The 24909-nt window shown below is 41.7% G+C and overlaps 1 protein-coding gene across 2 annotated transcripts in view; it reads left to right on the top strand.

The window, feature by feature from the left end:
- Positions 1 to 4510: 4510 nt before the first annotated feature.
- Positions 4511 to 24909, top strand: part of LOC124147665 (enhancer of mRNA-decapping protein 4-like) — a 44196-nt gene continuing 23797 nt past the window's right edge. The window contains exons 1-12 of one of the 2 annotated variants that reach the window (XM_048397406.1): positions 4511 to 4777; positions 6484 to 6538; positions 7548 to 7625; positions 9208 to 9325; positions 10967 to 11072; positions 11568 to 11751; positions 12311 to 12473; positions 13261 to 13365; positions 20635 to 20744; positions 23415 to 23498; positions 23725 to 23820; positions 24410 to 24518. In XM_048397406.1, coding sequence (XP_048253363.1) covers positions 4681 to 4777; positions 6484 to 6538; positions 7548 to 7625; positions 9208 to 9325; positions 10967 to 11072; positions 11568 to 11751; positions 12311 to 12473; positions 13261 to 13365; positions 20635 to 20744; positions 23415 to 23498; positions 23725 to 23820; positions 24410 to 24518 — 1305 coding nt within the window. In that variant the 5' untranslated portion in view covers positions 4511 to 4680. The remainder of the gene's footprint in view (positions 4778 to 6483; positions 6539 to 7547; positions 7626 to 9207; positions 9326 to 10966; positions 11073 to 11567; positions 11752 to 12310; positions 12474 to 13260; positions 13366 to 20634; positions 20745 to 23414; positions 23499 to 23724; positions 23821 to 24409; positions 24519 to 24909) is intronic. The other variant, XM_048397407.1, reaches the window with a different exon arrangement.

Raw genomic sequence — 24909 nt, 5'->3', positions numbered from 1 at the left:
CACGGCAGGGATGTCCTTGTTGTATTTTGTATCCTTGGTTATTAATATAGGAATCTGCAATTCGACATCATAGCAAGGAATGTAGATTGATACATCAATGTATCCAGAGTAAGGTATGTAAGTGTCTCCAGCTCCAGTTATTTAAAGTTCAAACTCAGCTAGGGGCCAACATTCAATCTCTGATAATGTAGAGTTGTGAAAGGCTTGACTGACAGTTCTAATCTGGGATCCTGTATCTAAAAGTGCAGAACATTTTATGCCAGCGATGACTACTTGAGTTTCATTAGCCTCTCCGATCATTCTGTCATGTAGATCTGTTGGGTTAGGGTTATCGCTTCCATTGGCCTATACTAGCCCTTCAGCAGTAGACCATTCTAGTTTAAAGATCCACCACGTCTCCCACGTCCAAGTCTACCACGACCTCTGCCTCTAACTGGGATACCTGTAACTGTAGAAGAATCCTTCTGGGCTTCTTATACTGAAAGTCCATCCAAGATCTGCTTCAGAAGTTTGTTGTCCGTCTGGGGCTGTTGCTTTGGTTGCGCTAGTTCAAGCTTGTCCAATCTCTTTATAACGTCTGATATATAGCTGCTGAGATATCTTGGCAGAATAATCTGTATCTGGTGTGGGGTTCCTATCCATGACGTGTGGTTGCTGTTGGACCTTGGATCTCATCCTTGGATGTGGCTCTTCTTGCATCTCACGTTCAATTTCTCTTGTGGTCTGCAGAAGATCCTCGAAATCCTGTCCTGAGTAAAACGAAGGTCGGGTAGCATTCTTTAATGTTTCGCGAAATAATCCACTCCAGAATTTATTTCTCAGAATACTGTCTCTCGACGTAGCATCCATGTTGCTTCCTCTATCTGTGGTTCTCTGTAGTAGGGTTTCCAATCTAATTCCCCATGATGCAACTGATTCAGATTCCTGTTGACGAGTCATGTAGAAAGCTTGTATCAGTGATTCCGGATTATCCACAGTGCCATATAGTCCTTCCAGTTTCCTCACGATAGTGTCAACTGTAGCCCTCTCACCTAGTGAAAGAAGAACACTTGATGCATCACCTTTGAGGGACTTCCTCACACCCTGAGACGGAATAGCAGGTGGGTAAGCATCATCTCGAATAAGGCATCTTACTTCCGATTTCCAAGTTTCAAATGATGACTCCGTTTTCGGTACGGGGGTTTCTCCGAAAAAGTGGGAAATCCTAGGCAACTGAAATTGGTACATCTGCTTGTTGAGAGATCCTCTGTATTCGTATGGTGATCTATTTGAAGGGACATGTTGATCAGTGGTGTTTCCAGGTTGAAATCCTAGATGTCTTGGCGTGATGGGCTCCCTTTTATGTACTGGGTAGATACGTTGCTTTGGTGAAGCAAGAAGGAAGGGGGTACAGGATGAATGTTATACCGGCCAGTGGTAGTGAGATATGCTAACATCTTCTGTTCGTCTTCCTGTGTTATGGGCTTGTCATCATTCTCAACTTATTTCTTCGACATAATACAACACATTAATGCCAGAAATCTTGATTATCAGATTCGAAACAGATTCCATAGGGTGTACCATCTGGTACTGATGACACCAGGTGTTAGCGAAAAAGGTAAATGTGTCCTAGTCTACCGGACGCATCTGCCACTCACACAATCAAGTGATGTGGACCATACAATCCACCATCTTCCCGAGGCAAGAGAGTTAACTGACTATAAAAGTCCAGTTTCCACCCTTGCCGAACTAGGCTGGCATTATGGAGTTACATTTTGGCTGGACTAATGAGTCTATGCATACTCCAATCAAAATCGCGCAACGAGATTGAAATCCGGTTCCTGAACTGTCGTGCAGATTTCGCTCGATTGCCGGATTTGCAAAGCATGTGCACCGCCAACTCGTTGTCAACAGATATTTTCCAAATGTTTTCATGTTTTTAATCAAGGTGCTCACGTGATTTGCATTTCGCGATGTAAGACCCGTTTTATCACATTATAGATCTTGATTATCGATCATATCGTCTTGACTGGGCGCCGCTATTTTGTTTGAAGCAAGTGATACGAGAAGCGGAATATGATTGGTCCATCGGAGAGGCTTAGAAGGGACATAACTCTTAATAGCCACTGGTGGCGCTACATCCAGTCCAGGAATTCCAGCCGAGTGCGGCAAGGGTGGAAACTGGACTTTTAAAGTCAGTTAACTCGCTTGCCTCGGGAAGATGACAATCCACTGACATGATAAAGATCAGAAGTCTTTGTTCGGTGGTGGTCGGTGTTGTGACGTCTGGTGGTTTATGCGTTCGTTCGTCATGTCGAAGGCCTTTTCAAAATACATTTTCTAAAATGGGTACAATGTATAAAGCACATTTCATGATGCACCCGCCGTGATAATAGATGGCATATTGCTTAAAGTGGCGTCAATCCCAACTCAGTCACTCACTTGTTCGGTGCATACAAACGTTTAAACCTGCATGCCTCTTTTGAAACCTGGCTGACTGAACTAGCTATTCTCCGGACAGTGCAAAAACAGCGGGCTTAACATCGTTGTGTGCCCCTCTACATCCATGCCAAGATCTGCTGGTAGTTATCACGAATCTCTCAGGCGACGATTATGATCCATTATTTCATACCACCACATAATGCTCGTGCATGTAAAGAAAATCGTAAAACGTATTTCGACGTATCTCTGGGATTTCTTCTCACGTTCATTAAGCTGACATGGCCCATTAAACTGAAATACTTTCAAAAACAGGCGTAAAACCCCTTCGCCACCGGGAGACATACTGACAAATACCTGTTTCATAGTGCTAGCCCACTGAGAAAATTCACTCTGTTTAATACCGACTCCGAGTCGACCAGTCCTTGTTTAATCCTCCTTTTGCCGAGCGCCAGGCAAGGTAACAACAAGTACCATCGTTAAACGTCTTTTGGTTCGACGCGACCGGGGATCGAACCACAGACTTGTCATTCTCTCCTCATTTGGGATATTATATGGCCCAGAGGAGTATGTGTTCTCGCAGGTTTAATCACATTCGTGATGCAGTTTTTAGGACTCTTAAATTCACTGTACCAGGGGTGTAGATGCTGCTATACAGTTCGTATTTACACAATCAATCATTCAATCAATCAATCACTCAATCAAAACAAACAGCCACCCATCACCTCGCTCACTGACCTACTTAAATCCCAACCACAAACTCACTCACCAACGCACTCACTCGCTAACCCACCCACCCACTAAACTCTTTGCTGCGTATATGCCCGCCTTCGTTTAATAATTTGTGACTTAATGTGAGGGGCGGTTGGGTATAGCCTAGAGGTTAAAGCGTTCGCTCGTCACTCCGAAGACTCGGGTTCGATTCCCGACATGGGTACAATATGTGAAGCCGTGATATTGCTGGAATATTGCTAAAATCGGCGTAAAACCATACTCACTCACTCACTCACTTAATGTGAATGAACATATTTCCTGCTACCAGCCTTTGCCCTTCACATATCCCCGTTTTTCTATTATTTTCTTGACACCGGCCTTACCCTTCCCATGTCCCCGTTTTTCTATATTTTCCTGCTACCGACCTTGCCCTTCACATATCCCCGTGTATCAATATTTTTGGCATTTTAGACACTTCCTCTGAAACTTATGGGGTTTGGGAGCGGAAATTATACATCGCTGATCCTGGCCATGTCTCTAAATCCCATCTTAAACATGGCAAGCCATATTGGAATTGCCATTTGTGCTAATTATTTTAAGTCATGTCTGCATGCATGCATCATTATGAAATTCAAAAGAGAATTTGTGGTTTGCGGTTAAACAAATATTACATTTTTGTCATATATTATTTATCCTAATTTGGCCATGACGTATGTCGGAACGTGCTGTAGTTCAGTTATCTAGTTGTACTTTCATTTAAAAAACAACTTGAAGTAACATTTTTTCACGATCCCAGGCTCCTATGCTTTTCCCCCAGTGTTATTCTTTTCGGGTTTAATTTAGAAATAAACAGAAGCTCGTATTCGTTTCAACGGGGAGTCTGTTCAAAAGTCAGAATCCTTGGTTTCGACAACGGTACCAGTTATCCAGAAAAACAGATCGTTGTTGATATTATTTACTTCTCGGCTAGTCGTATCAGAGCAAGTCGTCTAGTCTAATACATGAGATCTTATTGGTCTATCTATTAGTTAATAGTCTGTGGGGACAAGGGTTTTTAAGAGTAATTGTATATAAAATTCATGCATATATACTTTTGTCTACTCTTGTATGTTGATTGAAAGAAGCGGGCATCAGAGAGATTGGGCAAAAATGGGATATTGACTGGGAAACTGTCTACGATAAGTATGAAAATAGCCTAAAACGCATACATTGTTTCGTGGAACCAGTTTTACAATGACGATAAATGGGATTTGATATTTTGTACGTTTATGTTCTCGTCATTGTTAATATTGTACACTCGGGCGTGCAAAGAAAAAAGTTCCATTGCACAGTGATCAATTTGGTACAAAAAGAAACGACAATGTATCGCAATCTCGCTGCGGCGAGACTTCCGATAACCGCCATATTTAGAAAGCCGGGAAGCACCTGCTGGCGACGTAAACAAAACACGTGCAAAATCTCGTAACACTTCTGACCTTTCTGACCCGAATGTGATTAATCTACATTGTTTATCCCTAATTGTTTCTTCTGTAATCACCATTAAGGGTGATGGATACCCAAGACAGCGCCCAGTCGTCTCTGAACAGTACAGATACAAGTCAGCTCTTGAGAGAATTACAAGCTCTGAACTTAGACAGATCTCCCGGTGTGTTGTTTTGAGATCGACTTGACATATTTTAGACTTTTTAGTTACGTTACGTACTTATGTTATTAAAAGATAATTCTGTGCATGTATCCTATGTATGTTGACAAGTTATCAGCGCTGTAGTAATTTGAAACTCAGTTCGGAACTGGGAATTTACCTGTTTACATTTCAGTCTATTTTACTTGTCACTGTCAGTCACATGATATGAGCAGAATGAAAACCCTGAAACAGGTGGATATGCTAGCTCTCAGTTAGAACACATCATGATTGAACTTACAAGCATTAAACACCGGCTTGTGCCAGGGTTCGCAAAAATATCAGCCTTCTACCTAATGGTAAATAGTTGCAATCCACAAGGAAAAGTCATTACTGAATTTTACCAGACAATGGCTAGCAGACATGTACATTTCAAATCATGATGCTTCTAATGCATTTGTTTGATTTGTGGTATGGGATTTGTCAATCACTACAGTATCTCTGCATATTTTGACATGAGCAAGAATGTCTGTGTTTGTCAGATTAACTAATGATGGTTGACCCAGTCCAGTAATTATTCTAACATCAGGAACATTTGAATGAATCAAAAGGTGGTACAGTGGTCTTGTGTTATATTGGGGCGTGATTATATCTCAGTTGGAAAAAGAGATATGATGGACACTTGACCAGAGCTCCAGATAAGCTGCGTATCTGCGTGAAATACGCATCAGAAATGCAGAAATACGCAGTAAAATATAATCCAAGCGTATCAAATACGCAACGAACATTACAGATACGCTACAAAAATAGAATTTGTCCGTATCATCAAAATATTGTGAAGTAACCCTGCGTATTCGATTAGCAAATCAGCAACTTATTTTGAAAATATAAACGGGCATTCTGTCAACCTTGCCAAACTCCACGATGACAGTTACATCATGATCATTTGCCATCACACTTTCTTGTGGAAGTATCGTGGTATTTTTGAGTCCTATAAAGCTCTCGATGAATAGTGTTTTTAAATATTTAACTTAAATACCCACATGTGTAAAAACTTCTGGTTAACAGAAATTTGAATACCCAGATAGAATTACTGATACCCAATGATTTTAAAATGCATGGATAAAATACCCATAACACCAAAAGCTTATCTGGAGCTCTGCTTGACTTTAAGCCTATTAAACCATCAGTACCGCCTTTTGTGGTATATTGTTTTCAGTCTGTTAAATAACAAGATAACACCCTAGATCAGCACAATTGATTCTTATTGCTGACAAATTCTGGTCAGCGTCATCCACTGACAATCTTGAACAAAGTCAACTGTAGCCCATTTTGAGTAGTAATGTACCACTCACATGATAACACTCAGTATATGCCTGAAGACAGTCATCTGAATGTAGGCCCTGCATGGATTTGGCAAGAGAAAAATTGGCCTCATTACATTTCAATTATAATTTCTTTATATTCAATTTGAAATTCTTCAGAATATTAAGAATTCTGTCATTCATTGAAGTGTTGTTTGAAAACTGTTGCATAGTTGTGGAACTTTTTACCTATTTTGTAATATTCAAGCCCATTTTGGGCCTTTCACAGAAGATTTAACAGGAAATTCAAGTGATGTGTATTCATTAATATGCAATATTGTTCAATAATCAATATGTTGATGATTATTTCTGGAACTTGTCATGATGATGAAACAAGAATGTTTGCAATGTGTGATATTTAACCAGGCTCTTCACATGGAAGTTTCGGAACAGGAAGAAATATCCCAGGAACAGGGGATAGGTATGTACAGAATGTATATCTTAATGTGGTCGAAGTTCTCGTGTGTGCTAATCATGTTGATAATCACCTTGTTTGTTTACTGTTTACTTGTCCAGGGATAGAAATGCATATTTCTTCAAGTGTGCCACAGGGCACTAAGATGTTTTGTTTGTGTGCCCTTTGTAAGCTAAGTGTGCCAACTAGAATACTTTTGATCCCTCTGCTAGCTACATGAATGCACTGGTATATCTAACACCAAATTTGTATAAAGCCAACTGGGCTTGTGCCATTCAAAAGTTGCTGGGTCTTTTCCAAACTAACTGACCTCCAACTAAATGATGGAGGGTGCAAAGCGGCCGAACCCAAGGTTAACGTAGCGTCTTAGTTACCAAGAAGGACTCCGAAAATGTTAGAACTCCTTTCATCCCTGAAACGTCTTTTCCTGTGCTCTGAGATTTAATCTTGGCTTCCATTTGCCTCATTTCATGGCGATTTATGAGCAAATGAAAATGTTGTTTTATACAACATTACAGAATCGCTGCCGCTTGTGTCATTCTAACAAGATGATCAGGATAGATCTTTCTTTGAGTTAGCCATTCACCCGACTTCATTCTCCCATAATATTTTCTCATCGAAATTACATGATTCAAAAGCAGTGTCCAATTGAAAAAATTAACATACACAGAGAAGGGTGAAATTTTCTTTATGTGTAAAAAACTGTTGTTCTCATGATGCATTGTACAAGTTATATGTTTCTTTTCAATGTGTAAAACTAATTTGAATTTTGTCTGTTGTTTTGAAAATATTGATGATGGTTTGATATATATTAGTTTTAACATTGTTTCATGTTTTCTGCATTAGTTGATATTGGGAAATGCCAACTAGAGGCATGGCTATGAAAATATTCAGTGCCTTTTTGCTATGCCTGTTGTGCCTGGTTTGATAACACGTTGTAAGATACAAGGGATGGAACATTTGCTTGAAATGCTATGAAGGAAATTAATATAGAATTTAACCATGTATTTTGTAGGGACATGCCAGCATCAGGGGAGGCAACTCTGACCCAGCTGATGATGACAATGTACAGTTCTGCACCAAAACAACAGATGTAAGTGCACCATTTATGCTTGTGGTGGTACACAAATTCAGGGTTTTATCCTGATCCGTGCTGACAGACATTGTTAATATGATACTTTTATTCACTAGGAATTGACCATTGCTGATGTGTTTACACTGTTTACCTTGTTTACTCTTTATCATGTCTACGATCTCATTAAAATCAAATCTTAGTTCTCGCTACCACTAAACAATGATCTAAGGTTATCCATTTACTGGTCATGTCAGACCGACCTTTCATCCGACCAATCAGAACGTTGCTTACCAGATCATGAAAGTGACAGCCGGAATGTGTTTTCTAATCATGCAACCTCGAAAAACACAGGTTGTTCTGGACGACAGTTACAGGCTTTATGACTGAATCCATACCATCTAGGGAATCTATTAGCCATTCCAGAAGGTTCTTTTGTTGATTTGTTAAATTTTTAATCGAGAATTTGTCAAAATATGTTTTGATGTGTAAAGCACGAGAAAGCTACCTTCTGATTGGCTTATATTGACTTCTTCAGTCATTCCATTGGTCGATCAAGGCCGTTCTGACATGATCAGTAAAGGGGTGTCCTCAGATCTTTGTTTAGCGGAAGCGAGAACTAAGATCTGATTTTAATGAGATTGTCATGTCTACAACCCTAGTTATAACCAATTTAGGTCCCAAGCAACATATGCCTGTCGTATTGTATGTCACTGTGTGAATCGATGCTCACAATGTCAATCACTGGTCTGACCATGTTTACACTATTTACTAAATTTATCACGTCTATCACTTGGGGGATTCCTGATAAGTATGTAGGTCCCCAGTAACCTATGCTTGTTGTGGGGGGGCGGTTGGGTAGCCTGGTGGTTAAAGCGTTCGCTCGTCATGCCGAAGACCCGGGTTCGATTCCTGACATGGGTACAATGTGTAAAGCCCATTTCTGGTGACCCCCGCCGTGATATTGCTGAAATATTGCTAAAAGCGGCGTAAAACCATACTCACTCACTCACTATGCTTGTTGTGAAAGGCAACTTATTGGATCAGGTGGTTGATCGCAGGCCAGTGTATCACACAATTGTTAACCCTTTCACAGACAATGTATCATGAGGAACCGGAGGACATAATCATGATGTTGACTAGAACAGTACAAGTGGACAAAGGTTTAAGGGCCCATTGTTACACATAGGTGTCCATTATTACACACTGGTTTCGACTCATGAAGATCAGGGTTAGAATAAGTCTTCAGCAACCCATGCTTGTCATAAGAGGCGACTATACTGGTGGTAAGAAGGTACTCACAGGATCAGGTGGTCAGGCTCGCTGACTTGGTTGATACATGTCATCTTATCCCAATTGCGTGGATCGATACTCATGATATCAATCACTGGATTGTCTGGTCCAGATTCGATTATTTACAGAAAGCCGTGATGTAGCTGGAATATTGCTGAGTGCGGCGTGAAACAACAAACAAACATTTACAGGAAATGTTACGCAACATTCACTCACTCCAAATTCTCAGAAGTTTTTGGGGAAGTGAAATGAATTATATATTTCCTACTGATTGACTTAAGATTAAAGGTAGTTATTTTGGTGTCCACAGAGTGCTGCAAGGCAATGACAACCAGAACAGCTTCAGCGTGTATGGACGGGATGTGGATGTGTACCTCGGCGAGGCTCGGGCAGGAGACTCACTTGCCACCACTGCTGGGAGTAATAAGGTGAACTGCCTTCATATCATGTTATGTTATTGTCTGTGCTTCTGGATTTAATCAACAGCCTCCGTGGTCTAGTGGTAGAGCGTCCGCCCGGAGAGTGGAAGGTCTGGGGTTCGATCCCCGGCCACCTCATACCAAAAGATGTTAAAAGATTGTACTTGTTGCTACCCTGTCTGGCGCTCGGCATTAAGGCCTGATAGAAGGACTGGTTGGCTCGGAGTCAGTATCCTGTGTCTGAGTGGGGTATTCATGTTAAACTGCGGCATGGTATCTCAGTGAGTTAGGACTATAAATAAGCAAAAGTCCGGACTAGTACAAGCACTCAAACACACACACGTACATGCACGTCACTGTATAAGTGCAATAAACTTGGACATGACGTTAAACCCCATTTCACCTCACCTCACCTCACCTCACCTCACCTCACCTCTGAATTGAATCCTGAAGGAAGATCGGTCTTTCAGCATTAGAGTGTGTGTGACCTGGCTGATAGTCAATACCCACACCCTGTTGGCCATGTGTTGGCCATGTGTTGGCCATGTGTTGGCAGTGTTCATTTTCACAGTTAGAAATACATTTTCATTTTTACTATTCTGCAAAACTGATCTACTACGGAATTGCCATCTTCCTTATGGTGAAAGAGGAAATGTCCCTACAGGTTCCTGAATGTTGGAGACTAGAGGACTTATGTATAAGTTGCATCATGATTTAAATAGGGTTGACAATACCGCGATGGACTGGTGCAATTCTTTCTTTTTAGTATTTTCTGGTTTATGTGAGCAATAAAATATCCTCATCATTAGCAAGATACAAATTTAAATGGACAAGTGAAGTTATATATTGTGCATGTGAAAGTTTTTTTCAAGTAAATAATTGCAAAATGTTAAGTCCATCCTTTGGCTATTAACATAATGACGGGCACATTCATACTTCGTTCACAGGGACTTGTTAATCTGACCGTGAATTATTGATTCGAATCTTTTTAACTGTCGTTTGTACATTTGCTATGTTTCCTGAATCTGTTGGTTATCATGGTTATGAACCATAATTATTTCACTGTTCTATTATCCTATAGTCCAATCATATTGTATTTAGTAAACCAGTCCAGAGCTCCAGATAAGCTTTTGGTGTTGTGGGTATTTTACCCATGCATTTTAAAATCATTGGGTATCAGTAATTCTACCTGCGTATTCAAATTTCTGTTACCCACTAGTTTTTACACATGTGGGTATTTAAGTTAAATATTTAAAAACACTCTTCATCTAGTCCCTGCAAACTGGTGTCGTGTGGGTTCGAGAGCTTTATAGGACTCAAAAATACCACGATACTTCCACAAGAAAGTGTGATGGCAAATGATCACGATGTAACTGTAATCGTGGAGTTTGGCAAGGTTGACGGAATGCCCGTTTATGATTTCAAAATAAGTTGCTGATTTGCTAATCGAATACGCAGGGTTACTTCACAATATTTTGATGATACGTACAAGTTTTATTTTTGTAGCGTATCTGTAATGTTCGTTGCGTATTTGATATGCTTGGATTATATTTTACTGTTTATTTCTGCATTTCTGATGCATATTTTACGCAGATACGCAGCTTATCTGAAACTCTGCAGTCTTAGCCAATATTCCTTGTTGGTTTTCAGGTAAAGATTACCCCAGTGGTGAACTACGACTGGGAACCGAAGTATTATATCGGCAACTTGGTGGCTGTACACAGAGACAATGACTTTGTGGCGTATGTGCTTAAAGGTAACGACCAGGATGTCTTGGACATTACAGCTGAATCTGTTTATGAAAACAATCAGATCAATATCTGAATTGGAATAGTCAACTTGATCTTCAAGTTTTCTGTTGATCAATTAGATGTTTATGAGATTGAAAATATACTTATTGTCATAAACTGTCATTTGCACCATACCTGCCATACATAATCATAGTAATTAATGTTGTTCCAAACATTCAACAGATGAATCATTTTACAACGGGACCCATGAAGATCCGGGGTAGAATAGGTCTTCAGCAACCCATGCTTGTCACAGGAGGCGACTAACAGGATCGTGTGGTCAGGCTCACTGACTTGGTTGATGCATATCCTCGTATCCCAATTGCGTGGATTGATGCTCATGATGTCAATCACTGGATTCAGACTCTATTATTTACTAACTGTCATCATATAGCTTGTATATTGCTGAGTGGGGCGTTAAACAACAAACAAACATTTTACAATGGTTATAATGGTTTCAGGAAAATCAAATGGAGTTGTTCGAGTCATCACTAGAAAAACAGCAGAGCGGGTGCTATTGAAGGATTTTGACGGACGGGTTATTGACGTCGCCTTTGCCCATACTGATGAAATTCTCCTGGCTGCTGTGGATGAAATAGGGAACTTGTTTGTGCATGAAATTAGAGAAGAAGATGGAAAAGTGGTGTATCCTTGATTCTTGAACTCTTCACATGCTACCTAGATGGGCTTTGATCTTTGTTTATGTGTAATACCGTTATTATAAGATTATTAGTTTAATTGTCTTCAAATTGTTGGGATTTGGGGGTAGAAAAGGTCATGGGCTTAAAAGCGTTTTAATTTTCTGTCTTTAAGCCCATGGGCTAAATAACAAGGGGGCTTAAAAACGTGCAGCCCCGTATGCCGTTTAAAGTTAAGTGCTGCAGGTGGTCAGACTCGGGTATCTGTATGTATCTACTGACTGTGTCAAAGGATGCTGTTTATTGATACATGTAGTGTTTTATCAGTCATTGACACTGTTGATATTGAAAAGGTTGATGCATGTCATCGATCCCAATTGCGTGGATCGATGCTCATGATATTAATCACTGGATTGTCTGGTCCAGACTCAATTATTTACAGACCGCCGTCATATAGCTGGAATATTGCTGAGTGCGACGTTAAACAACAAACCAACAAACCAACCAACCAACCAATGATATTGAGAAGGGATCCTACAGAGACTGACATTCCTTAACCTGTCAAGTTCCCACCTGCTGCTGCATATCAAGCACCCCCAGGCCACGCCGTCCTCGGAGTTCCATCGCGTCATCTGGTGCCCGTACATCCCCGAGGACTGCGAGGAGGCCATGACGGATGCTTCATCACAGGACGCCTCGCGGGTGCTGGTGCTCACGCACGATGCAGTGGTGTGTAGCTGATTCTGTGCTACTGTCAGGCCTTCGAAACTCATGCTAGTCAGATAGTTAGAGACTCCTAAATTGTAGAGGATAAGTGAAAATCAAATGATAGTCCACTTTGATTGGTAGCATATGAGGGCTATAATTCTCAATGCATCTCCTTTGCTGCAAATTAAAATATATTAAAACTGGCAGAAAATGTAAACCAAAAATATTTTTGTCAATTTGAAGCTGGATAAGCTACAAAATCTGAGGACCAGTGTACAGACTTTTAAGCCTGCTATTAACTTCCATAGTGTTGTACAAAAATGCTTGCCGTGAAAGGCGACTATGCTTGTCGAAAGAGGCGACTAACGGGATCGGGTGGTCAGACTCGCTGACTTGGTTGATGCATGTCATGGTATCCCTATTGGGTGAATTGATGCTTATGATGTCAATTATTGGATTGTCAGGTACAGACTTGATTATTTATACAGACCGCCGTCATATAGCTGGAATATTGTTGAGTGCGGCGTTAAACAACAAACAAACCAACCAACCATAGTGTTGTAAGTCCTTGGTTGTACCAGGATCTGATGATCATAGGTTCAAATCCAAATTTCACCCTGATTATGATCCTTGGTTTGTTAGCTCCATGTCTGCTTGAGTTTCACCAAAGATGTAAATTTCTATGATGTGTTCCTAAATTATTCTGAAGTTACACTGTTTACTCAATTTCCTCATCATTGAACGTAGCTAGTTTTATATGCCAATAATAGAATTTGTGATAATTGCCATGATAATGTTGTTTTTAAAGGCGGAGATTTGGAGCGTTGACATGGTAACCAAGGAACATGGATGTGGCCCTCACTATCCAAATACAATAGCGAGCGGTCTCATTACAATCAACAGTCACAGCAAGGTAGGACATGACACTAGATCGTCACTATATGGCTGAGATACTGCCGATGTGACGTAAAACTTTAACTCTCTCTCTCACGTGACACTAGATCAACCCTTTGTCAGCTGAAGTAACTATCAGTCATCTGTAGAGATGGACTTGACAGGACAGTGATGAATTTAATGTCAAGATATCGTATTCAATGTAATAAGCGCCCCGCTCTAATAAGCGCCCATGGCCAATTTGCTAATATCTTATCTTGTGAACAATCCATATTTTTAGCACCCCTTCCGATTGATCAATGTACACAAGACTTCTTTATTTGTGTATATTTTTTACTTATCCTGCATTACTCCTTAATGCATTCACTGCTTACTTACGACAACTAGAAGGACAGCGCTGCGAAGGTCCTGGGTGAAGAAATAAAGTTGTTGTTCTCAAGTCCCAATCAGTGGCCTTCCGTCGCTGTCCTGTGACCTTGATGACACCTAAGGTCATCTTCACATCACTGCTTGTCGCAGCACAGCTAGGACGTGTCCAAGCGGAGCTCTCCTTTTGGATTAATTTTAGACCTTCAGTTTGTCTACAATCTTAAAAATTGATCTGCGATGGGTGATGTATTCTTTTCATATTACTTTCACCATGTTGTGTAGTTTTATGTGAATTAATTAGGCGTGAAAAGACGCTTGTCTTTTTTCCCGCCAAAATATTGTTGTTCGCCGCCATTTTGAATTGTGTTACAATCGTTTGCCTGCCAAGGTAGTCATATTGTTTACAATTCTCAGCTACGTATGTATAACATATTCTTATGTTCTTAAATATTACTAGCTTTGGCGTAACAGTGAGTTGCGTATACTAAAATTATTGTATACTTTTTCAACTCGTTAAAAATATGGTTGCCGATAGATTAATATCAAATCTACGGCTTTCTTCCAGTCCCGCTTCATCAACAATTCTTTTATTGCGTACCTATGTTTATGCGATTAAATAGTTTTTTGTTGGTATTTTTGGTTTTACATTGAGTTGCGTATATGAACTATTGTATACTCTTGCAACTCGTAGTTTTTGCCGATAGATTATTGTTCAATTCTATGGCATTCTTCCAGTACCGCCTCATCAACAATGGCGTAATTGTGTTTAATTTAAACATATTTTATTGACATATATGGTCAACGGGATTGGGCAAAAGTTATCCAACTTAGGTGGCCCTTTCCCTACTCTATATGTACAGACATTGAATATACATATATATATGTAATTGTGTAACTTATGATTGAGCGTGGTATTAATTGTCGTGGGAAAAATCTTACAAAGATTATCATCCACGTTGTTTGGTTTGCGCGCAGATGTGCTCTCCAAACCCTAAATGAAAATATAAATACCCTTGGTTTACATTGGGTTGCGCATACAAAAATATTGTATATCCTTGCAACTCATAAATTTGCCGATAGATTAGTGTTCAAATTCTTCGGCACTCTTCCAGTATTATCTCATCAACAAGGGTTTCATTGCGTAACATACCTTTGAGCATTTTACTAATTGTCGTGGAAAAAACCTTACAAGATTATCATCCACGATTGGTTGGTTTGCGCGCGGATGTGCTCTCCAATCTCTAAATGTAAATAGCCTTGGTTTACATTGAATTGCGTATATAAAAATATTGTATACCCTTGCAATTCGTATTTTTGCCGATAGATTACTGTTCAATTCTACGGCATTCTTCCAGTACCATTTCTTCAATGGTTTAATTGCGTAACATAATTATGTTTGCTCGGTGTACATATTGTCGTGGAATAATCGCCCAAAGCTCTTTATCCACGGTCATAGGCATGCACGTAGATGTGCTCGCCAAAATTCAAAATGTAATTTTTATGTAAATCTCTAATCCAACGAGTTTACTATATAAAAGCAGATTACTCACAATCATATTTTGCAGTTATTCCGTCGTGAGACGAGAGGAATGTCACTATCGCAGAATAGCGAATGACATATGGTTCTGTCATTACCACCCAACCGTTATTATCGGCAGGTATTATGACGACTGTGATTGCAGAAGTACACCATCCACCGAAATCAACAATACCGGAGGATTTTGTGAGTATCGTAACTGCTCCTATTTTTTCAGCCGCCGGACACTTCCAGATACATGTATGATAATCTGTGACGTCGGCGACAGCACCAGCGTATCGAGATGCTATGATGGGGGTAGATTAGACACAAGCCTTGATCCAGTCAATACTTTTGAGCTTTGTGTCTGATTTATCTGCGCCGAGCGCAGCACTTGACTACAACCAAAGCACTTCTATTACGCAATCGGCGCACGATCAGCTTAGCGCTGTTCCAACATATCCAGCATAGACCTGCGCCGAGCGCAGCGTCTGACTGATACCCAAGCGCTCCTATCACGCCAGTGACGCACGATCAGCTTAGCGCTGTTCCAACATTCCAGACCTGCGCTGAGCGCAGCGTCTGCGTATCAATCAAGGTCTCTACAATGACGTTAGCCCAAGGCTTACAGTGTACCGGTTACGTAACCGGCACATGATCAGCTTAGCACATGTACCCGATTGGGAAGCAGACCATCTCGTGTCAGTAACGCCTTCCCCTGATAACAGGGTAAATAAGAGGGACACCACGAGGTCATTGGAGGAAGCCTTCTCCAAAACTCACATTTGCTCCGTGATTTAAGCGACCAATATCGTCAATGTTTGTAGTGGATCAGAATCTATTAGAGGATAACCCTATCTGATTAGATCACTTCCAAACTATGGTGTTTTTCCTACAGCGTCAGTTTGACCACAGGAAAATTCATCTTGAGACCGTTCTGACGGTGATTACCGTTACACCCAAGACTTTATAGCGTTTCCAACTGAGATGCTGGTTTCAAGGGCAGTCTATTACGTCAACCTTGATCATCTACTCCCCTGTTCAACGAACAGATCGCAGACACGCACGTCAAGTTCCCAAAAAGCTTGGAAAGTCCAAGTCAGGGAATTATAAGCCTAGACGCGCGTTTCTCAGGGAAGACCAGCATTCCCTTACTGAGAAAGGGAGTGGCAGAGACAAGTCTCAAGGACGATTTCGTACTTATCGCACTATATCATGGTGTCCGTATAAGGGTAGAGTTAACCCCACCGTTGACCACAGTTTGATTGGGAAAATCCAACATAGACATACTGTTGGTAAGAAGAGCTGTAGAGTGGGTTCACAACCCAGTCTTTACTCCGGGGTTTTATCCTCACACCTACCTGGTACTCATGAAGGACCCAGACAAGATGAGAATGATCCACAATCTCTGTGTTCAACGAACGTTTGATTCTTCATCAGTCTCGACTATCCATCCCAACCGTAGACTTTTCAGGTCCAGTTCATTGGGGTTCACTACCAATGGTAGTATTTCCCATTTGACATGTCAGTGACACTTATGGCTATTTACAGGAGTAATGAAGCCAATAACTATCTACACGTGACGAACACTTGGTTCGAGTCGTAGATGGAGGGCGATCTACTGTATCATCAACACATGTCAATAACTGGGATAGACAATCAACGAGGCGAAGTCGGGAGTATTCTCCTTCCTATTGACTTCAGTTCATAGGAGACCTGTTTAAGACAGACCAGGATATCCTATCTGTACCGAGGGACAGATGGCACAAGTTTCTACTTCTTTTGTCATCTACTCTACACCAACCACACACACTTCGCCAGTGGCAAGTGTTGCTAGGGTTAATCACCTCGGCACAGGAGTTAACTAGCATGGGCCGCTTACAACAGCGACCAATTCAATTTTTTTCCTGAACCCTTACATCAGGAGTCAGGATCCACTCAAGGCCATCACTCTACCAACTAAGCTAGAGCCTCAATTTGTGGCGCTGAATGTCTGCGGAGTCTGTTTATTCGGATTTTCCCCGAATACACACCTGTTTGTGGACGTCCCTTTTCAGGGGTGGAGTCTTCACTTACAAGACCAGATAAGCTCAGGGCTATGGCCCGGCGCACAATGGAAGTGGCACATAAACAACTTGGAGTTGGAAGCTTTAATTCTGGCTATATCACATTGGCAGAATCAACTACAGTTAGCCCGACTCGCTATATCCACAGACAACAGCACTGCGGTGTGGTGCCTGTGCAATCGGGGAACAACACACTCCCACTCTCCACTTCTAAGGACATTCAGATTTCTTCCATCTAGTGGATCGGCTGTGACTAAGGTTCATAGTTCAGCACATCCCCGGATGTAGAAACATACTGGCCGATACTTTATCACGTCCAGACAGGGTGGCTCCCACTGAGTGGAAATTTCTCACAGAAGCATTCCAGTTACTGCTTCAGGAATTCAGGCAACCAAACATTGACTTGTTTATTACTTGCCTATGCCACCAACCCATGACGTATATCTCCCCGTTGCCGGATCCGCAGACTTGGGCGGTGGACGAGTTCAGTATCACTTGGGAAGGGCAAAGAACTAAAACTCTTCTGCCACCACTTTTACTTCCAAGGTGCTACAGGGGATCAAGGAGACAAGGTATCTCGATCTCTCCTTTGGTCGCACCATGGTAACCGGCGAGAGGGTAGTTCGTCAAGCTCGGAAAAATCTAAAACGATTCACTTCCCCTCTCACAGTGGTCCAACCTACTCATCCACCCTCAACAGAAAATTGCCTCACCCAACGTCTGCACGCATGGTTCGTCTTTAAAAGGCGTTTAAGTGCGAAGGGTTATTTCGACACGGGCAGCAAAGCTATAGCTTTAGTTCATCGTTACTCTCCCAGAGACGACGATGACAAGTGGGGATCACTTGAGACTTTTTACAGGGAAGAAAAGAATCAAGACCCTACGATTGCGTCACAATTCCTAGAGGAATACCTCCTACATTGCGTACCCAAAAACACTTGGAAGGTAGCACCATTACTACGTAATTGGCTGCAATTATCTTAGTGTTGGCCGTTTCCGGAAAATCACAGTGTGATTAAGGTCACGGAACTACAGGCCATATTATGCTCATTCAGGTTTGAGGATCAGAAGGCCAAGTTCCAGCCACCTGATTGGGACTTGAACGTGGTACTTCGAGGTTTGCGAGGGCCCCCTTCGAGACCCTCATTGCATCCTCATTTTCAAGCTCCTTCCCAGCGCGTGACACCTTCGTTACACTCTCGGTATAGTATAGAGAGCTCCGCGAACGGGCTATCGCTGTGAGGAGCTTGGACCTCACCAAGGAAACAATGGTTTTCTCTTGGCATTAGCAATGGCGGTACGGGTGAGCGAACTACATGTGGTCGACTCAACCCGGATCCGTTTTGAGCATGGGACGCACGGAACAGGACATCTAGGGTTATGCTGGGATTTTATTGCTAAAATCTACTACCAGGCCAACCCGACCGTTCTTCACCATCCCACCGATATCGACTATTGTGGGAATCGTACATGGTGAAGTTCTCCTGGGCTCGGTGCGAGCAGTTCGAGTTTTCATTCGACGCTCCAAGACAAGGCGTGGTTCGTCCACGACAGAAGTTAGTCGCATAATCGCAAACACCATATCTATATGGTTACGCGCAGTAATCCTTCAGGCCTACGAGATCATCAAACGGAACTCGCCGAGAGCGAATTACCCTCAAGATCTCAAGGTGTCAGCCTTACCAGGGCTCAACACGGCAATTGTGGTTTTGGAACAATCACGGAAGGATATTTCTGGAGATTCGACACATATTTTCGTTAGTCATAACCTTCGCGTTGTGACTCTCGAGGATGTCAAAGACGTTCGAAGTTTGGCCCTCTGGTTGTTATCCTGCAGATTGCCAACCACTGACGCAAATAATGAACTCGCCCTATACAGAGCCAGTCAACTTCCATGTGCAGTCACTCAGTCGCCACCAGTGGAAGAATATTAGACAATCTTGTTTGTCAGCGACGGCTCTATGACGCAGTAAGTAAAGAATTAGCTGAATAGCTATTATTTTCTTTATTACTAAGCGTGTATAGGGAATTTCTCTTTAATTCCTATGTTCAATGTTTTTGATTTTTGAACAACCCTACCGTAATGGCGTTTTTGTCTGAACTTTTCCGCTTCACGGTTTATCGACCAAATGGGGTCGTATTGCAGGGTGTGAATTATTGAGGTTTCTGTATTCTGAAGGTTGACCCACCTCCAAACCGTCCGATACAGATGCATTAAGGAGTAATGCAGGATAAGTAAAAAATTTAGTAAAATCTAAATATTTTTTACATTTGTATACTTATCCTGCATTACTACGCTTAAGGCCCACCCGTCGTTAGACTTGCCTCCCCACTTTGGCTTCAGAAACCTCAAAAGTATGTTTTTCTAAGAGCTTGGGCGACAGGCAGTGATGTGAAGATGACCTTAGGTGTCATCAAGGTCACAGGACAGCGACGGAAGGCCACTGATTGGGACTTGAGAACAACAACTTTATTTCTTCACCCAGGACCTTCGCAGCGCTGTCCTTCTAGTTGTCGTAAGTAAGCAGTGAATGCATTAAGGAGTAATGCAGGATAAGTATACAAATGTAAAAAATATTTAGATTTTACTAAAATTCACACTCATGTGTTATATGCACCCTTAATAATGGGCAATTAAATTCTGGAAAAATATGTCTGTCATATATAAACATTTCAGGCTGCCAGCATAAACCACGAAATTTACGATCTTTCAACTCTGTTTTTTTTTTAACCAAAATAATATTCTAATAAGAGCCCCTTATTTCTAATTTTGAGAGCGCCCTTGGCACTAATTACGTCAAATACGGTAATTGTTTTTTGTCTTTAAAAATCACCTTTGTTCCCATTACTGAATGCATTAGTGCTGAGATGATCATAAGCCCCATTCTTAATCAGCAGTCGCAGTGCAAAGATTGCATTGTTATCCATGTATCTGAAAGCACAGTTTCTGACACTTATGTTGAGTGGTTATATCATGTTATATGCAAGCATTAACATGGTTAATTTTCAAATGATTTCTCTGAGATCCAATTATCAATTGTTTGGTTTCGGCCTTTAGGAAATCAATTTAAGAAGACTACTATCCAGCATTTTGTATTTCAGTTCTATAATGATAAATATCTTAAATAAATTGTCCACTTTCGGAAGAACAGTAGTAGGATTGGATGGCTATTTTTAGGGTCCTGGGTATTTATCGTAATAGAATGTGATACACTGGATTATCTAGGATACCTATTTCACTTTTGAGAATTTTCTGCTAATCTTTCCCCAGACCTCCGGCTAACTTTCATTGTTAACCATTATCATCCTTGCTAATTGTATTGTGGTCTTTCTTCAGCCAATTGTCGATGCTGCATTTTCCCCCGATGGCACAGCGATGGCAACAGCGAGTCTTGATGGGGAGGTGAAATTCTTCCAGGTCTACATGCAGGAGGGCACGTCTCCCAGGTCAGAGGTCACAGCCGCTGGCTTACTTAGGGAATACCAGTGATAGAAGTGTAGTATTTGCCACAGGGCTCCGATAATGATGTTAAGGTGTGCCCTTTAGAATTAAAATGTGCCGACCAAATCAATACAAACAGTACAGAACAGTACAAACAATGAAGAAGTACTCTTATGCCATCCGGGGGCACGGGTGGCCCAGTCGTCTAAGGCGCCGCGATTCGCTCTGCAGAGTTGCGTCCCTTGGGCACGCCAGAAACCTATAATTGTGGGTTCGAATCCCGGTTCGCCCCAATTATGTTTCTAGGTTTGTCAGCACCATACCCGTGCTCGTGGGTTTCACCGAAGTGGTAAACGTCTGAGACCTGCATCACTTCGGGCTTTCCTCCCACATTAAGCTGACACGCCGTGATATAACTGGAATACTGTTAAAAGCGGCGTTAAACCCAACTCACTCACTCACTCTTATGCCATCCAAAGAATACATTTCAATGACAATAGAAAAAAACCAATATGAATCTGCTTATTAAAAGAATTTTGAAGCCTGATGTTCATCGGAGGCTACAGCGCAACCCACTTAGGGCAGTTCCTTGTAGTTGAGAAATTTTGCCTGTAAGAATATTATTGTTTGGAGCATCTGAGAGACATCGCTGCGTACCCATCAGGGTTCCGGAAACTGGTCTGTGCGCCAGACATCTCCGGTTGTGCCGGCAAAATGTCCTATTTGAAAAAGTGCAAACCATTCATTTTATGTTTTGCCAACCAGATATTTTCGAGACAGTACTTTCCTCCCACATTAAGCTGACACGCCGTGATATAACTGGAATACTGTTAAAAGCGGCGTTAAACCCAACTCACTCACTCATTCACTCAAGACAGTACTTGCCAGACAGCATATCAAAGGTTATGAAATGAAGAGGTGCAGCCTTTGTTGTTCATTTGTTTGTAAACGACTTGCAAGGGTGACTGAGCGCTATCAATCAACATCATATTATACGCAGTAAAAAACTGCAACCCTGGTACCCATTATTCATTAATCCAGACATTTGGTTCCAGACTGTATAGATAAACAGGTTTCATTGTGTTTACATATGTGACGTGGCTGTTATCATGCCGGGTAGCGGCATATCCAACTGTAGCCAAGATGGCTGTTTATTTGGTATACTAATCATATGAGACTGCACAGTGCTAGAGTGAGTGAGTTGGGTTTTAATGTTGCTTTTAACAGTATTCCAGTCATATTGCGGCGTGTCAGCTTAATGTAGGAGGAAAGCCCAAAGTGATGCAGGTCTCAGATGTTTTGCCACGAGCACGGTAATGGTGCTGACAAACCTAGAAACATAATCAGGGCGAACCGGGATTCAAAAACAACAATCATAGGTTTCTGGCGTGCCCAAGGGACGCAACTCTGCCTTATACGACTGGGCCACCCATGCCCCCCGCAGTGCTAGAACTAAGCACGAATTCATATGGTCTAGTGGATGGAGAATCCACCTTGAGAGCAGAAGGTTATGGCTGCGTCATACCCAAGATGTTGATAGCTAGTACTTGTTGTTACCCTGCATTGCCCTGTGGGGATTCTGGGTAAGAATAGGTACTCAAGCAACCTGTGCTGGTCGTAAGATGCCTCAATGGATTGGGTGGTTAGGTTCGGCAATACTGTGTTATCATCCCCGCGAAGGCGAGAATCGTTTCTCACAATATGGATAATTGGATTATCTGGTCCAGACTTGATTATTTACAGGCAGCTGTGATATTGTAAAATTATCTAGAAAGTCTACTAGCTCGAACTGTCAGGGCACATAGGAACAACCCCCAAATGCATGTTTGTGTGGGGGGCACGGGTGGTCCAGTCGTCTAAGGCACCGCGATTCCCTGTGCAGAGTTGCGTCCCTTTGGCACGCCAGAAACCTATGATTGTGGGTTCGAATCCCGATTCGACCCGATTATGTTTCTAGGTTTGTCAGCACCATACCCGTGCTCGTGGGTTTCACCAAAGTGGTAAATGTCTGAGACCTGCATCACTTCGGGCCTTCCTCCCACATTAAGCTGTCACGCCGTGATATAACTGGAATACTGTTAAAAGCGGCGTTAAACACAACTCACTCACTCACTCATGTTTGTGTGTTGTTGCTAGTCCAGACTTTACTTGGTTTAATAGTGCAACCCTACTAAGATACCATAAACATCTCAGTCAGATTCAGTACACCGACCAGTCTTTGTTTTATCCCCTCAATGCCAGATGCCATACAGCTTGTTTTTTGTCTTTTTGAGTTTAACACCGCACACATCAATATTCTAATATCCCGGAATATTAATAACTGGTTTGTCTTTTACAAACTTGATTATCAACAGGCTGTGTGTTATAGTTTGATTGTTTGTGTGTTGCTTATCACCGCACTCAGCAATATTCCAGCTATATGACAACGGTCCCTAAATAATCGAGTCTTGACCAGACAATCCAGTGATACAATGACATGCATCAACCAAGTCAGCGAGCCTGACCACCCGATCCCATTAGTCCCCTTTTACCACAAGCATGGGTTACTGAAGACCTATTCTAACCCGGGTCTCCGCGGGTCGTTATAGTTTGAATATTGCTAACTAAGAACAAAGTTGACATTTGCCTGGGTGTTGTACGTCGCTGAATGTAACCAGGCCGCTGCTCTATGACAGGTGTCTGCACCAGTGGAAGCCCCATGAAGGCAAGCCCATGTCCTGTCTCTTCTTCCTGGACGATCACAAAAACCTCAGTGCTGAGTGAGTTGCAAATACTGTGTTACAATTGGTTTAAAAGTGTTAATGTCATGTAGAATGTCTTGTTGGACGTAGTAACTTTCATTGATCCTATTCCAAACGTCACTGGAACGTTTACTGAGATAAGGTAAAAGTTTCCTTGCTTCTTTTACAAATGTGATTAGAGAATGTTGGATTTGGAATGTTTAGATATTTTCAAATTTGACACCTGCATGTTTGATGTTTGCAGTGCCCAGTTTTGGAAGTATGCAGTGACTGGCGCCAATCAGAACCAGGAGCTGAAGATCTGGAGCTGCGAGTCCTGGAACTGTCTACAGACAATCAGGTTGGTAACCATGGTAACATCATTACTTCATCAATAGGACTTGTTACAAGAATTTGCTGCATCATAGGAGACAAGCATGTATTCATTAAGTTTTGGGGAGGATGTGGACATTTGGTTATTGCAACATATGGACGTTAGTGCTGTTCTGATTAAGCTGTTAAATTGATTACTACATTTCATCAGTATTTCTTAAAATCGGTCTTGTTTCATCATATGATGAAGTTTCTTTACATTGAAGTTTGTCACAGTTTTTGTCTTTCTAGATGAGTGAAAAGTGAGGACAACTAAGAACATGTTTGGTTCATAATTGTTTTATATGATTCCCAATGGACACAATTTGACTGATATATGTGCTTCATGTTGATTTTATCACAATATTTTATATATTTGGAGACGAGTAAGTTGGAAGAAAGCTATACATGTTACTAGTTTAGATATCGGGATTTAAGTTGATTCCCAATGCCAAAGGAGATAATAAAATTTATTTTTTATTTTGTGCATAAACTGAAAGTGATTCTGAAGTCTTAATTGTTTGCAACACCCGTTAACTGATACAGTCACCCTAACACTGGACATTGTTCACGGACAGATTTGTGAACCCACCTAACATGGATGGTGGTCCACTGGCAGAGGTGTCCTTGAAAGCAGGCCTCGATCTTGGTGCTAAATACCTGGTGCTGTCAGACAGGATGCGGAAGGTGAGAGTTCTTACACTGTGAAATATGAACTTACCTGGTTAACTACTACCTCTTGACAACATTAGAGCTTTGTCCAGGACAAGTCTGACCCCGTGGGTGTTCCTGGTTATTGAGGGGCGGTCGGGTAGCCTAGTGGTTAAAGCGTTCACTTGTCACGCCAAAGACCCGGGTTCAATTCCCAACATGGGTACAATGTGTGAAGCCCATTTCTGGTGTCCCCCGCCATGATATTGCTGGAATATTGCTAAAACCGGCGTAAAACCGTACTCACTCACTCACTCACTCCTGGTTAGAGAACAAGTAGACGTTTGTAAGAGGTGACTAAATGGATTGTGAGATCAGATTTAGTGGCCTTGTTAATTGCATGTCATTTTACCCTGATGGCGTGGAT

Source organism: Haliotis rufescens, unplaced genomic scaffold (genome assembly GCF_023055435.1).
Source record: "Haliotis rufescens isolate VD_foot unplaced genomic scaffold, xgHalRufe1.0.p SCAF_17, whole genome shotgun sequence".
Classification (NCBI taxonomy): Eukaryota; Metazoa; Mollusca; class Gastropoda; order Lepetellida; family Haliotidae; genus Haliotis; species Haliotis rufescens.
The sequence above is the reverse complement of the archived record's forward strand: the minus strand, read 5'-3'. Positions and strand labels throughout refer to the sequence as shown.